General features: G+C 44.2%; 2 protein-coding genes across 3 annotated transcripts; both read left to right on the top strand.

The window, feature by feature from the left end:
* The first annotated feature begins 691 nt into the window (after positions 1–691).
* On the top strand, positions 692–14,322 carry iws1 (interacts with SUPT6H, CTD assembly factor 1). Of its 2 annotated transcripts, XM_080844769.1 has the most exons (17): positions 692–1,119; positions 1,436–1,524; positions 1,635–2,181; positions 2,481–2,534; positions 2,647–2,854; positions 2,941–2,998; positions 3,353–3,462; positions 3,607–3,763; positions 4,260–4,342; positions 4,647–4,776; positions 5,748–5,865; positions 7,311–7,422; positions 10,804–10,875; positions 12,113–12,169; positions 12,343–12,454; positions 12,845–13,001; positions 13,772–13,912. In XM_080844769.1, exons 1-16 carry the CDS (start codon positions 1,080–1,082, stop codon positions 12,974–12,976), a joined length of 2,079 nt encoding a protein of 692 aa, XP_080700895.1. In that variant the 5' UTR covers positions 692–1,079; the 3' UTR covers positions 12,977–13,001; positions 13,772–13,912. The 2 variants fall into 2 exon arrangements, with proteins under 2 accessions (XP_080700895.1, XP_080700896.1); XM_080844770.1 differs by lacking the exon at positions 12,845–13,001 and having other exon boundaries at positions 13,772–14,322.
* On the top strand, positions 7,443–10,335 carry ccdc82 (coiled-coil domain containing 82). Its single transcript, XM_080844771.1, has one exon. The coding sequence runs from the start codon at positions 8,284–8,286 to the stop codon at positions 9,691–9,693; it is 1,410 nt and encodes a 469-aa protein (XP_080700897.1). The 5' UTR covers positions 7,443–8,283; the 3' UTR covers positions 9,694–10,335.
* Positions 14,323–14,483: the final 161 nt, after the last annotated feature.

The raw sequence follows: 14,483 nt of genomic DNA, 5'->3' as shown, positions 1-14,483 counted from the left end.
TCACTGCTTCAAAGGCCAGGACCATTTATATGTGGGAAACTGTTATTGTGGGTGCTAAAATAATGACATGCACTAAATGGATCTGGGGGTTGTTACAAGAACATAGTTTAGTGAAATAGCTGGCTAAGTTGAAGGAGGGTGCTAGGAGAATCAAGTCATAGGAATCTTACTCTGAGTTAACTCACCCAGGTTTGACACTAACCCACGTACTTGAAATACCCCCTCAGACAAAAGGCCGCAACAACAAAAAATGGCATAACATTTTGATAACCATGATATTACGAAAATGTTGAATTGTAACATTGTATCCTCACAATAAAATGTATTTAACAAACTGCCCTGATTATTTATGAAGGACGTTAGAGTTCTTATACTCCCCACTGGGTATTTTATTGAGTTAAACTTCAAACAGAATGCAATTTTCTGGAAAACATTATTATTATTTTTAAATTAAATACATTGAAACCAATAATAAAACGAAGAAATGTGTATACCAAAGCCATCCATCACAGAATATTTAATTTGTTTGTGTTACTGCGGTTACATGACACCTAGGTCGGTTTATTATTTATATACAATACAAATCAAACATGACATTCAATATGTGTGACTGGGGTGAACGTCAGATGTTTTCGAAAGTACGTCATATGCATGCGCCACTATTACAATACGCATGCGTGTAGCACAAGTTTGACACCATTTTGGATAGCATTAGCCTGCAAACAAGGCTGTTTATTTAATTATTGCCAGTTAATTTGATTATTTTGGGGGTTTGATCGGAAAGTGGTATTCGTGGTGACAAGTAACTAACATAACACCGATTAGTTATCGTCTCGTCTCAATTTGTAGAGTGGTTACAGCTATCGGGTTCCTGGTTCGGAAGGCCAACACAAGGGAGAGCCTTTGTCGCCACAGCGCTGGTGCGGCTTGCTCTTGGATCTCGTTGTTTCTTTCCTGTTCAACGCTAAAACACCTTTTTAAGTGGGCGTCAGGGGAACATCCTTTCAGGATAACGTGTGCCATTAGACGATACACAATACAACGAGAATCAGATTGCTTTCGCTCCGTCCAGAGAGCAAATGGACGGTGAAGATGAGTTCCTTTCCGGGAACCACTCTGGTAAGAGTTGTTTTGTTTGCCCTAATATTTTACATGACCACTCTCCCTACATGTGCTGTATGGATGATAATATTGCTGACGTTAAGAAAAGTGTTGGGTCAGGAGAAACACGTAGATCAGGCCTTACATCATAGCTAAGTTATCTTACTTCAGGATTGAGTATCAAGGGAATACGGGGAACACAGGTTTCAGCTAACTTACAGGAAGCTGTAAATAACTGTAAGAATCACTAATGTGTTTATTGTACACAATCGCGTGAGCGTGCTCTTGGCTACTTTGCTAGGTAAGTTATTTACAGCTTTTGACTTGTCCCTAGACGATGGCAGTGGCACCCCTGTCCAAGATGAACACGCCCCACACTCTGATGCAGACGAGGATATGAGAAGCGAGCCCCGCCACTCCGAGGTTATTCCTTCCGTTCTGTGCCCAGAACCTCTTGATGTCTTGTATACTTCTTCCAACTGGTGTAGCTGGCTGGATGTGTTGCTTATCTTGTATGTTTCGTTTCTGCGCAGGACGAGGGAAGTGATGGTGAGGGAGGCGCTGCTGATAGTAGAGCCAACGGCGGAGGCAGCGGTTCAGACCACGACGAGGGCAGAGGTGAGGACAGTGACTCTGACAAAGATGCACCAAGAGCTGACAGTGATTCTGAACCTGAACCCCCTAAACCTGCGGATAGTGACGACGACGATGATGAAGAAGCTGCATCTCCTCCCAAACGCAGAGGCAGTACCTCAGAGAACGAGGAAGAGCAAAAACAGAACGCCAGTGACTCAGAGAATGAGGAGCCGAGCAAACCCCAGCCGGCGCAATCAGACGCAGGAAGTGACTCTGAAAGTGAGGCCCCCAAGAGCAAGACAAGGATAGAGTCAGACGACGAGGAGGATGTTGAGACAAAAGCAGATGATGAAAAGAAGGACGGGAAATGGAAGGGAGCTTTGCAGTCAGACAGCGAAGACGAGGTGGAGGGACGAGCCAAACCTGAGGGGAGTGACCAAGAGCAGGAGGGTGAGGCCCGACGAGTTGTGGAAGATAGCGATGACGACGACGAGGATAAACCAGGTATTCCCCGCCTTTAAGTTACTACTCCGAAACTCATAGTTTCCACTAGCCTAATGTTTAAGAAGAGAAAACGAAAGCCTATTCCTCACAAGTGTAATGTGGGTCTGGTACGGATCGTGCCTGTGTATAGTATAGTAATTCTCTTTTAATTATTCTTGATTCTAATTTATTTGAGAGGCATCACAATTGATTTAGAATGTAACTTCAAGAGAGTTTATAATATTTAGTACAGAAAATTCAACTCAGTTTAGTGGGTTTTAAAAACTTGAACATCTTCCTACATGTGCTTGTATTTTCAGTAAAGAGGAAGAAGGCCATTCTCTCAGACAGTGAAGAGGAAGACAACGAAAAAGGCAAGTGTCATCAGCATCTTCTCTTCCTCTCTCATCTTCGTATCCCCCTTGTAGTCTTCTGTCAAGTGTCTAATAAAATTGTTAATAGTGTCTTCCTTACTCTGTCCCTTAGTCGCTAAGAAAACTCGGCGGGTGTCTGAGGGAGAGAACTCGGACAGCGATGCCGGCTCTGACGTTGCACAGAAGAGCCATGCGGCCAAACTGCGTGAGCTGGGCTCAGACAGTGAGGACGAGGACAAGCCCAAGGAAGAGGGTGAGAAAAAGGATGAGAAAACGTTGTTCGGCAGTGACAGCGAGTCAGGAGGAGAGGACGGAGAAGAGTAAGCACCCCCTTTTTTCCTCGCACACTATTCACCCCACACCCCCACCCAACAGTTTGATTTGATGTGTTATCTTTCACCAACAGAAAAATGATCGCAGACATCTTTGGAGAGTCAGGAGAAGAGGATGAAGAGGAATTTACCGTGAGTCTCCAATGGCTTCACCTTCATCATACTGACCCTTGATGACCTTTGAACTGCAATTAAATGTTGTCCCTGTGGCAGTGGCGTAACGTAGTAACGACGGGCCCAGGTGCAAGATATTATGACGCCCCCCCCCCCCCCCCCCACGCTATAAAAAAACGCTGTACTGAGACTGACGGTGGGCCCGTGGGGGGCGGTGGGTGCGTACTTGCAGGGAGGGCGCCCGTAGAGAGGGGGCACACGCACATATCTTTGGGCCCCGCTACGGCCGCACCTGCTGCACCCCCTATAGATACGCCCCTGCCCCGTAGGCCTTTCACCTAACATTGCTGCTATCATTTTCATGCATCGCAGGGTTTCAACCAAGAGGAGCTGGAGGACGACAAAGTTAAGCCACCAGAAAACCAGGCAGTAGCAGCGGACGACTCGGACTCTGATGAGGGAGTAGAACGGGGTGGTAGAGAGTGAGTAAACTCTTATATCTTCACGTCTGGGAGGTTAACCCCCTGTGCATCTCTGAACTTTACTGTCCATCCTAAAGCCTCATAGCAATTTGCGTGCAAATGTATAGTTGTATCTATTGTAACGGTAAGTGATGTGGTCCACAGCACAATCTCCGACTTCATGTCCGACTTCGACGTGATGCTGGCTAAAAAGAAGGCCCTGAGCAGGAAGCGCAGAAGAAACAGAGATGGTGGAACATTCATCAGTGATGCAGATGATGTTGTAAGCGCCATGATTACCAAGATGACCGAGGCTGCAGAGGTCAGAGACTTTCTCAGAATCATTGGAATGCTTTGTGTTTGTGTGTGATGATTGCTGAGGTGACATTAGGCATTATAGTTTCTCTAGAAAGTGAACCATGTAGGAGTGTATGTGTCTCTATCTACCTCTCTGCAAATGTAAATGTATTGGTTTCTGTTGATATATCAGTTAGGTTATTACAATTATGATGGTGCGCTTTCAATTTGTCATTGAGCATGAATAGTTAAGGTGTGGATCCCTCTACCCTTTTACGACTCCTTTAAAACTGGACTAAAAACCTTTGTATTCAGGAAGGCATTTCTGGCCTTGTGATATATCACTGTCACTAAGTTTTCTATTATGCTTATGTTAACTAGTCATTAGTAGTTTCTACTATGTTGGCACTCTGAGATTCTTCTGAATGAAGAGTGTGTTACAAATTAAATTAATTTAAATTATTATTATCATATTATTACCCATAGTCATAGGACTAAACACTGTCACGTTTGCTCTGTAGGAAGACAGAACGCTAAATAGCCAAAAGAAACCAGCTCTGAAAAAACTCACCCTCCTTCCGACAGTAGTCATGCACCTGAAAAAGTAAGTCTACAGTATGTTCATGTAAAATGCAAACCTTATACAAGAATGAATCAATTTATACCCTTGCCCAAGGTTGTACTCTCTCAATAGTATTCCTGTTAACAGTAGGCAATGCTCTGCCTACTTGAAGACACATTCACCCTCCTTAAGGGCAACAATCACATGGTTACATTTAATGCATATACTAAAAGTATACAGTGCACTCATATGGTACATCCTATTCCATATTCTTTTCAGACATTTCTTATGCAATTGACCGGACCTTAACTGTCTGTGAATCTTATCTGTTATTTCTCATCTTCAGGCAGGATCTGAAGGAGACGTTCATTGACAGCGGCGTGATGTCTGCCATCAAGGAATGGATCGGCCCATTGCCAGACAAGAGCCTTCCCGCCCTCAAGATCAGACAGGAGCTGCTCAAGATTCTACAGGAAGTGAGTCACAGGAAGGCCTTTAGGTTCCGTAGGGTCAACGTCAGTGTTTAAAACAGAGTTCCCATGCCTCATGACTGCACTGGAAAATACTTGCTTTTAAAGGCACACGCTAGTTTTTGTTGTGTAAAATATGTCTAGACCATAGATGATTAAGGGGTTCTGAATGCATGAATATATGACCAGATTAGTTGACCAATATTTCTGTGCAAAATTGTTAATCTCAGACAGGTCTGTGTGAGGTGTGCCTATCTGTTTGTGTTTGTTTACATGCGCTGGATTATTCGGGGGACTTTCTCCACAGTTGATATTCATCAGTTTAGACACATTGTTACAAACAGAAAAGATACTGAAACTTTAGGATATTAAATATTTTATGAAAGACTGCTGTCTTTTGAAAAAGGTTGTGACGGGTGCTACACATCTACATTTATGAACCAGGGGCATTGTGATCGCCGTCATTTAAAGATCAATGTACACTTCTGCGGACACGGCTTTGCGCGATATGGATACAGATATGCGTGTAATGCTGTGTCCCTAGTAGACTTGTTTGAGCACTGTTACAGACAAGCTGAGCATGTGCGCACTAAAACCTTATTGTACTGAGCGCATTTAAACTACTGCACACTCAGGTTCACACATATGCTGTAAATATGGACCTGTCCGTTTGGACAGAAAATGTTCCTGCAGCACGGACAGTCTGTAAGGTTGACAAATGTTGCATCACTGTGCATAGTCTGTACGTAGACCGCATCCCCAGTATACCCAGCGCTTACCAAGGGCTGGCTCTAGAAATATGCATGGTTGTTCCAAGGGGGAACAAGGGGTAACTATAGGGCCGGTCGTGTTAGGCAAGAGGATGATCTTTGGGACACTTATTTGTATTTCATGTCTAAATGGCTTTGATAAAAAAATGTATATCCTAAATTTACTTTTCTAAATGACTTTGCTGAGTAACATTGCTGTCTCCTCAGCTGCCCAGCGTCAGTCAGGAGACCCTGAAGCATAGTGGGATTGGCCGTGCAGTCATGTTCCTCTATAAACACCCCAAAGAGTCACGATTCAACAAAAACCTCGCCCTCAAACTCATCAGTAAGTATACAGACAACACCCTGTTTAAAACACTTCCACTCACTTGGCCTAGCCAACGAGGGACTAGAAGACCTGCAGAAACCAAACCTCACCAAGCCATATATTAATTTATAATTCTGAAGTCAAGTCTACAACAACAGTCTATCACAAATGCTTACTTGTTGCCATCATGCTATGTATATTTTAGATATGGTTTGCACACATACACATGTCTGTCTTGGCATGCAGCAGCATTTTGTAGTTTCATGTCAAATCAAGTTAGCTTTTTATTGTCATTTCTGCATATACATGTTGCCATCAACAATTGGATTAAATTAGGTGTCTCAAGAAACCTAATTTAATCCAATTGTACATCAAATTGTACACACTTAATCCAATTGTACACTTAATGTAGGACTGTACATTGTACACTGTGTACTGTACACATTCAGAGTTTTCACCAAAAGGACACAGGCACACCTGACACAGACAGAAATTGGGCCATGTTTAGAGGCAGTAGCTGCAATTTAGACCAAAAGTTGTCTAGGTGGGTGTGTTGTAGAGTGGCATACAGGCCTGTGTGTGCAGGGAGTTAGGGTTAGTGGTCAGTTTAAGACACTGCATTTAAAGTGGCAAAGAGCGGATTACTGTGCAAATGGTGGCTGGTTGATAGTCAATCAGGAGAGGAGTGCGTGGTGCTCAGGCTGTTAAGGAACCTCACAGCCTGAGGAATGAAGCTCTTGTTCAGTCCTGCTAAAGGGTAGAAGGGTGAAGTGGATGTGGGAGGGATGGGTGGGCTCCTTCACGATGCTAAGACCCCTCCGGGTGCACCGTATGTCATAGATGGCCTATGGATGGATGGATGGATGGGAGAGCAGTTCCTGTAATCTTTCCAGATGTGTTCACTATCAGCTGTAGAGACTTGCGGTCGGAGGCCTTGCAGTTCCTCACACGAGACAGTGATGCTCAGGTCAGGATGCTCTCTGTGGTTCCTCTGTAGAATGTGGTGGGTGGAGGGATGAGGAAGAGGGACATGCCTTCCTCAGACGCTGCAGGAAATAGAGGCGCTGCTGGGCATTCTTGGAGAGCATAGTCACATACCGGTAGAGGTCTTCTGTGGTGTGCACTCCTGGGAACTTGGTGCTACTGGCTCTCCACGTCTGTATCCTAGATAGTCAGCAGGGTATGGTAGGCTCTGGTCTTTCTGAAGTCAATGACCTCCCAAGTTTTTTACTACGTTTAGGGAGAGGTTTTTGTTTTTGCACCACGCTGCCAGTTGCTCCAACTCTGCCCTATTTGACCATTGCCCTATATGGTGCAGCCTACCACAGTCATGTCATCAATAAACTATATGATGAGGTTGAAGGTGAATGTTGCTGTGCAGTTGAGTGTCCGCAGGGTGATCACGTGTGGACTGGGCATGCAGTCTGCTATTTGCTGTTGACAGCTTTTGGTTTGCTTTACAGATGAGTGGTCCAGGCCGATCTTCGGCTTGTCGTCCAACTATAAGGTCATGACCAGAGAGGAGAGAGAGCAACGAGACCTGGACCAGCAGGTTGCACCTCGCAGACGCGAGAGGTTGGTTACCCACACACACATGCACGCACACACACACGCACACACTCCACAACTCGTGTTGGAAGTGGCGATTCTGAATACCTTTGAGGTCAAACAATATAGGATTTTAATGCTAAAACATGCTGCTGAGGTCCAAAAATTATAAATTGGTTGTTGTGTTTGAGGTTCAGAGTTTATAATGTCTTCAATACGTATTTGTATTCCCCTATTGCTCAGCTTCTGTTTGTTTACTTTTTGACCGGCCTGCCACATGGTGGAGGTAGAGGACCAAGCCCCTCTGATGCACGACGGGGTTCTATAGAACAAGAAGAAGCTAGGTGTGTGCGCAGTGTGCGTAGTGTGCGTACATTTCTGACGGATAAAAAAAAGCCAGACTTAGAAATATCCGTTGATTTGATTTCCTCTTACCTGGAGTTCTATCGTTTATTTCCTCGTTTCCTACGCGATCATTTTTATATATTTCGGAACTACTTCATGTTCCGTGCAGCTGCATGCAAACGTTTGTGTTGACGATTGCACACAATGCAACGGAATGCTAGCAGGCTAATGGTTGGCTAGCTATTTGGGTTGTTGTCCCGAAGACGTTAGACGGACTGCTGTTATTACACACCATGGTGGATCGGCTGTTGAAGACCTGAAACCCAAACGCAGACACTTTCTGCTGTGAACTTTTTACGGATTAAATATTGCACGTTGCAGGTCTGATTTCTGGTCGGACGTACCTTATCTGAGCAATTAGCTCACTGCTACAGCCAAACGAAAAACATTACAGATTACGGAATCATTCTAGGCACTTTCATTGCTGTTAACGTTGTCACGAGATTTTTTTTCATTTGTGGAAAATCTGTTGTATATTTGAGAATGTTCAAAAATTGGGGAAAGCGAAATAAATACGGCACGGCGCCAAAGCGCGTTGAATCAACTAAGACGCGACAAGCCTTCCTGGATGACAGTGACGAAGAGTCCTTGGCCAGTACCACAAGTGTAAGTTGTTCAGAGAGCGAGTTTGACCCCAGCGGATCTGACACCTCCAACGACTCGGATAAGAAACGGAAGAGCTCTGACAACAGTGGTGATAGCAGCGAGAGTGAGGAGAAAACGGTTTCTCGGACCAGTCGAAAGCGCTCATCCACAAGTGCCACAGCGCTGAACGACAGCTCGAGTGATTCAGACAGTGACGATGAAGTACCTGTCAGAAAAATAGACAAGACAAAGAGGTTCAAGAGGATAAAAACAGATGAAGATACCAAGCAGCAGCAAATGGACATTAAACGAAGACAGCGACAACGCAAACTCGCTGAATTGGTTGAAAGGAGAAAAAAAGGTATCTCTAGGTCCCGAAGACGGAGAGCTTCATCGGAGGAGTCGGAGGACGACGAACCCAAGAATCCCAAAGAGACTAGTGGCAAGCAAAAAGATGAAAAGAAAAAAGAAGAGAGTGAAGAAGACCCTGCATCTCCCACTATGGTGCGAAGCAGTGATGAGGACAGTGTGTCAGAAAACGACAGTCTTAAAGACTTCATAGTGGAAGAGAAGGGAAAGGCAGATCAAAATGACGATGAAGACACAGAAAAGACAGATGTACTCTCTCAGCTTCCATCAGAGTTTATTACCAGATCTCCACTCATTCACTTTCAAGTGGTGGTCAAATCTTTGCTGATAAGTGTCCTGGATGAGAACTTCTTGAAGTCCCTGTACGATGGCGAGCGAACCAAGCGCTATGCATTGGAGATGAAGGAGTCTTTGCACTACTTTGACGAGAGGTTGGTCCTGCCGCGTCTGGAGAACCTTAAACTTCGCAGCCGCTGGAAGGAGCGCTACAAAGAGCGCGTCGAATGCTATCCGGAAGTGCGTGTAAAACTCACTCAAAGCGGACGAAGGTGTGAGGCTTGCGAGCTAGACCGCACCGGACGTTTCTCCGTGGTGCTTTCCGGGCAGCTCTACCACGCTAAAACTTTGCAGGAGGACCAGTTTATGCCTGAAGACAAGCAGAGCTTCTGTGTCGGCTCTGTCTGCGCCAACCGAACAGAGGTGTACCACGCGCTAAAGCACTTCAAATACCATCTCTTTGTGGGCTGCCGCACAGTGATTGAGGAACACGCGAAGAAAATAAAAGATGGAGAACACGGAGCTGAAGAGGAAGCTGTGAAGGAGACTGTCAAGAAAGTGTTTGCTTCCCTCCTCCAGAATGGCTGGATCAATGAGCAATATGACAGTCTTCAGGAGCACCTCAACAAGGCAGACCTCTTCCAAGAGGAGAAGTTGGATTAAACCATCAATGATTAAGAAGTTTTCCAAGCAGACTGGTTTTTGTTGGACTTGATTAAAAAGAACTCCATTCACCACACCCCCTAACCCATACAAACACACCTACATATTCTTTTTAACAAGGATTCAAGTTTAACCTTGATTTGTTCACGTCTTTGAAGTCATGCAATGCTCTTTATCATTTATGCTCTGCTTTCTAATAAAATTTAGCCAGTGACCATTTGTTATCCTAATGGCATAACGTAACTTTACTCTTTTAAGATCTTTTAATAGTTAATGTAGGATCCTCCCATTTATGTATAGCAGTAATAAAGTAAAAAGATAAATCAACTCTTCCTTCTCCTTCTTTAAAACAAAAAAAATATTTCCTCAAAGACGTCTGAAAATGTTCATACATTTGAGCTATTTAGCTGTCCTTTTAATCTGTCTATTCAGTGCTGTGGGCCCGTCATTTCCTTATATCACCAATATCTTGCTTCCTATGGCAGCTGAGCAGCTTGTCCAAACGAATGGCCTCCGTCAGTGTGGGGTCCAGGCGTATTCTCTGTTAGAGTAGTTATTGTGAAGGTGTTCACCTTATAACATTAGGCAAGGTTGATGTTCATACCCTCTCATAAGGTATGATGCATTCACACGACCCTCACAGGGACATGGAAGAATTTAAAGTCTACATGGCTAGACAATTTGTAGGTTTTAATACTTCTACACTATAGATCTTGATTCTGTTGACTGACATACATATATATATATATATATATATATATATATATATATATATATATAGTTTGCTTACTAAAGATACATCTTTAAATGTAGTCCAGTCCTGTTTTTGCAGGCAAAACAGGTTTGCACATCTGGCCTAGCTAAAGCTTTGGGTTCATTCTATACGCAAACACAATAACAAATGTCCTTCAAACATGTTTCTTTTTCTTTCTTTTTTTAAACTTTTCACCTCACCTGTAATTCATCTGGCATTCATCTCCCTCTTCTCATTTCTCAGACTCACCCTTTCATTTTATCTCACTCCTTTATCTATCTCTCCCTCCATTCCTCCCTCCCTCTCTTCACAACCTCCATCACTCCTGCTATCCGTGACCCCTGACCTATAAACAGTGCCCCTTACCTAAGTGAGCCCCAGAAAGTCGAGAAGCCCAAGGAACCGGACGTCTTTGCTCATCCAGCCAGGTTCTGTCTGTTTGCATGGCGAAGCTATAGCAACAGAATAACCCTCCCCAGAATGACGTGTGCTCAGTGTTAATCTCCTAGTACTAGGCTTTTGCATCCGATCGGCGGGGCTAATAAGTCCCCCCACCGTGTGGAATGGATTGATGTGATAAAAGCAGTCTGATCTTTATTGTTTTTGTTTGTCAGTTTATCCATTGCCAGCTATGATGCATATTCAAGTCTAAAGTCTAGCTGGGATGGTTTCATTCAAGTTATCAAGAACTGCCCACCAATTATGTAATATACTATCAATGTACCTTAGACAGTATAGACTTTGTATATTGAATGTCTATGCCAAATGGCCTACTGACAGTATTAGTCAGACACAAGTTCTAACTAACCGTCTCTGTTCCCCCCCCCCCCCCCCCGCCCATGTCTTTCCTCTTAATATTCCATCCCCACTCAAATTACCCCCCCTTTAATCCCCCCCACCAACCCTTACATTTGCTTGGTCTGGTTTTACAAACAAAGTGCACGTACTGGTTGATAACAGACTGCTTTTTGGTATATGTCTGGTTAGAGAATGATGACTTAACTTTTGCTTGCACAGATATATCTCTTAGTGTGTGCATCTAAGACATGATTAGAGCTAGACTGCTGTAAGTTAAGTAAGGGATAACGGCCGACGAGCTGTCCAGTTCTACGAAGTTAATGGACGCTGCGGGGCAAAGAACACCACGACGCGGAGCGGAGTGGTGTTGGTCCGCAGAAGTCCATTAACTTCGTAGAACTGGACAGCTCGGAGGCCGTTATCCCGCTTATCTCCCGTTTACAACATCCAAAAATGTTTTTATTATTATTATTATTATTATTTAGAATTTCCTTTATCTTTAGGAAATTTAATATGCTTAATAACCTGATGAATTCTTGATTTGAAGCCTAGCGCTCCCGTTAGAGAAAGTAGTGCGTTTTTTGAAGAAAAAAAAACGTTACGTTGGTTGTCAATGGTAACCATTCATGAGCATTGATATGGAACGGCGATTTAACGTTTCTACTGGGACTACGTCCAAGGTGTCCGGTTATACGAACTTAATATACACCCCATTAGCCAATCAGAAAACAGTATTTCGTTCCAGAGGGAGATAATTCCTGTTTGGGTCTGCTAAATGTGATAACCCGAGTGTCACGGGACCTGGATTGTTCCAGCCTTAGATGTGTGGATGTGACCCAGTGTGTGTGTGTTCTCTCTTCTCCTCAGCTCAGGGGGACAGACGCCGCGTAGAGATCTGGATAAAGTGCTGACGGGGGAAGAAAAGTGAGTCTATTTCCACTGTCTCTTAATTACCATAGCCCTGAGGTGCTCTGGGACCAGGAAGTATCTGATCAAAATGCGGCTGATGCCATGCTGGTGCTGTTAGACTAAACGTATCCCCCCCTCCACTCTCTCATCTTTCCCATGCTTCCTCCCTCTTTCTATCCATCCATCAGAGCCCTTCGCCCTGGGGACCCAGGATTCTGTGCACGGGCCCGAGTGCCAATGCCCTCAAACAAAGATTACGTGGTCCGGCCAAAATGGAATGTTGATTCAGACTCAAACCGGGTGAGTAGACCAGATCTCTACGTGCCTTTCTTTCTATATCTGAATGTCTTTTTGATTACATTACTCTTCAGCTATCTTCACATCAAAGGCTGAATTATGGAAGTGTCTGCCGACAGCAATTTTAATGGAATTTATATTCTTAATTATTTTTTATAATCTTTATTCTGTATCATTTGAATTTGGGTTCGATCAGTTCTACCAAACTGTAATCTATGAAGATGGCTATGTCAAGAGGAATGTTGTCCGCTGTATTTCATACTGTAAATTAGTTCAGCCAAAATGTCTCTTGGCATATAGGAGAATATGCAGTTGTCACTATTTCTGATATTAATACTACAACTTCTCGGCCACTGTCATGGCTGATCCCTGAATTGTGATTGGTTCCTATAGCCGAGCTCGAGCTTTAAGAAAGGCATAAGCCGCTTGGAGAAGCACAAGCGGCGCATTGCCGACGAGCGGAAACGGCGACGCCTACAGGGGGCGGTGAAGATCAATGTGGATGGCAACCACTGGCCCCTGTAGCTCCCGCTTCTGCCACACGGGGGCAGTAAGTGCTCATGCATGGCGTGATGCACGGTTTGCAGTGAGTTATTACAGGCACTTGGTCAGGCAGTGGAAACAGAGCTGAAAGTTTCTGACCAATGGGTGTGGCCGTACCACTGGTCACACTGATGAACTTATAACAAGTGATGGCAAGAATACAAGGATCTGACATCTAGCAACTAATTTCACTCTCAGAAGTCATTTGTATTGATTTAATTTAATTTTATGTTAAAAGGTACACTTTGGTGAATGGATTGTAAGTTGTATTCAGCAGTGTCTAAGCTTCAGAATGTGTTTAAGCTTTTGCTTCTGTGCAAAGTTTGTGTTTGAACTGGTTTAACATATGGTCTGTGTTTTACATAACTCCCTAATGAGCAAGCTAAATATAGAGTTGATGCGATGAATGATGTAGGAGGCTTTAAGTAGGATCCTCTGGAACAATTGGTTGTTAAGGATTTAGATTGTGTGGGCACACACTGCCATGATATGCTTGTTGTTGTAATGCATTCTTGAGTCATGTGGAAAGGTGTTTGAGACGCTTGCCATGGTGAAGCCGCTTCTCTAACCGCACTGGCACCTGTCAGCACCACCTCTTCCTAGACTGTTGCCGATGAACGAAGTGATTTGAACAAGACGAGTTGCCTGAACTATAGTGAGCGGTCTTGAGTCCGGCATGATCTCAGGAGCACACAGGCAGTCAAATGGACTTCCTTCACAGAGTGGGCATTTCACTGACATGTTTTCCCTTTCCTTTCCTTCTCCCCTCGGCTGCAGGGTGGTCCTGTGGTGAAGAAGGCTGTTTCCCGAGTGGACAAACAGCTGCGTCGCTTTGCAGACATCAAGCGCATGACCAAGACTGGCCACGCCGTCAAGATCAGCGTACAGGGCAACGGCATGCCCCTTTGATTTTCAAACAAACCTTGTTTTAGTTTTTATTTAGTTTTTATTTCCTTTTTGCCTTTTTATTTAACACATTTTTTGGGGTTCCTCTGAATTCATGTTCTCCTCTCTCTGTAAGTGGACATCCCCCTCAGGTTACACCCCACCACCACCCCTACCTCCTCCATCCTCCCTTCAACCCCAATCCCTCCTCCCCCTCCCCACTCCCCTTCTACCGCTTTCCCCAGTCCCAGCTGAAATTAAGTGTAAGATATTATTAGTATGCGTTGGCAGGCAAGACCAGTTCTCTGTCCATAAGATGGTGTTAGCTGTTGATTTCCCCATTTCTTTCAGGCAGATGTTGTACAGGGGTGGAGCTGAGTCTTTGTGCTGTTACTGTCCGTTCAGATCGATGTCGCCTTTCATAATAAAGCAATTCCACAGTTTTCTGGGATTTGACCAAGTGTAATAATTGAAGGGTTGGGATATTGGAGAAAGACACCAGCCCTACTGACGAGGGAGAGGTATTTAAAAGTCGCACTGATATAAATGAATAGCTTTGGCATTCCCATGCATTCATTTACAATGACTGTGATATTTATAACAA

The sequence above is a fragment of the Sprattus sprattus genome (genome assembly GCF_963457725.1).
Source record: "Sprattus sprattus genome assembly, chromosome: 9".
In the NCBI taxonomy this organism is placed as follows: domain Eukaryota; kingdom Metazoa; phylum Chordata; class Actinopteri; order Clupeiformes; family Clupeidae; genus Sprattus; species Sprattus sprattus.
Note: the sequence above shows the minus strand (reverse complement) of the source record. Positions and strands in the feature narration are given on the sequence as shown.

Bases quoted from the DNA above. Each gene is read 5' to 3' on its own strand.
- ccdc82 (XM_080844771.1), top strand. From the start codon at position 8,284: ATGTTCAAAAATTGGGGAAAGCGAAATAAATACGGCACGGCGCCAAAG.
- iws1 (XM_080844770.1), top strand. From the start codon at position 1,080: ATGGACGGTGAAGATGAGTTCCTTTCCGGGAACCACTCTG. The intron at 2,999-3,352 runs GTGAGTCTCCAA...CATGCATCGCAG, and splicing joins AGGATGAAGAGGAATTTACC to GGTTTCAACCAAGAGGAGCT. The intron at 3,463-3,606 runs GTGAGTAAACTC...TGTGGTCCACAG, and splicing joins GTAGAACGGGGTGGTAGAGA to CACAATCTCCGACTTCATGT.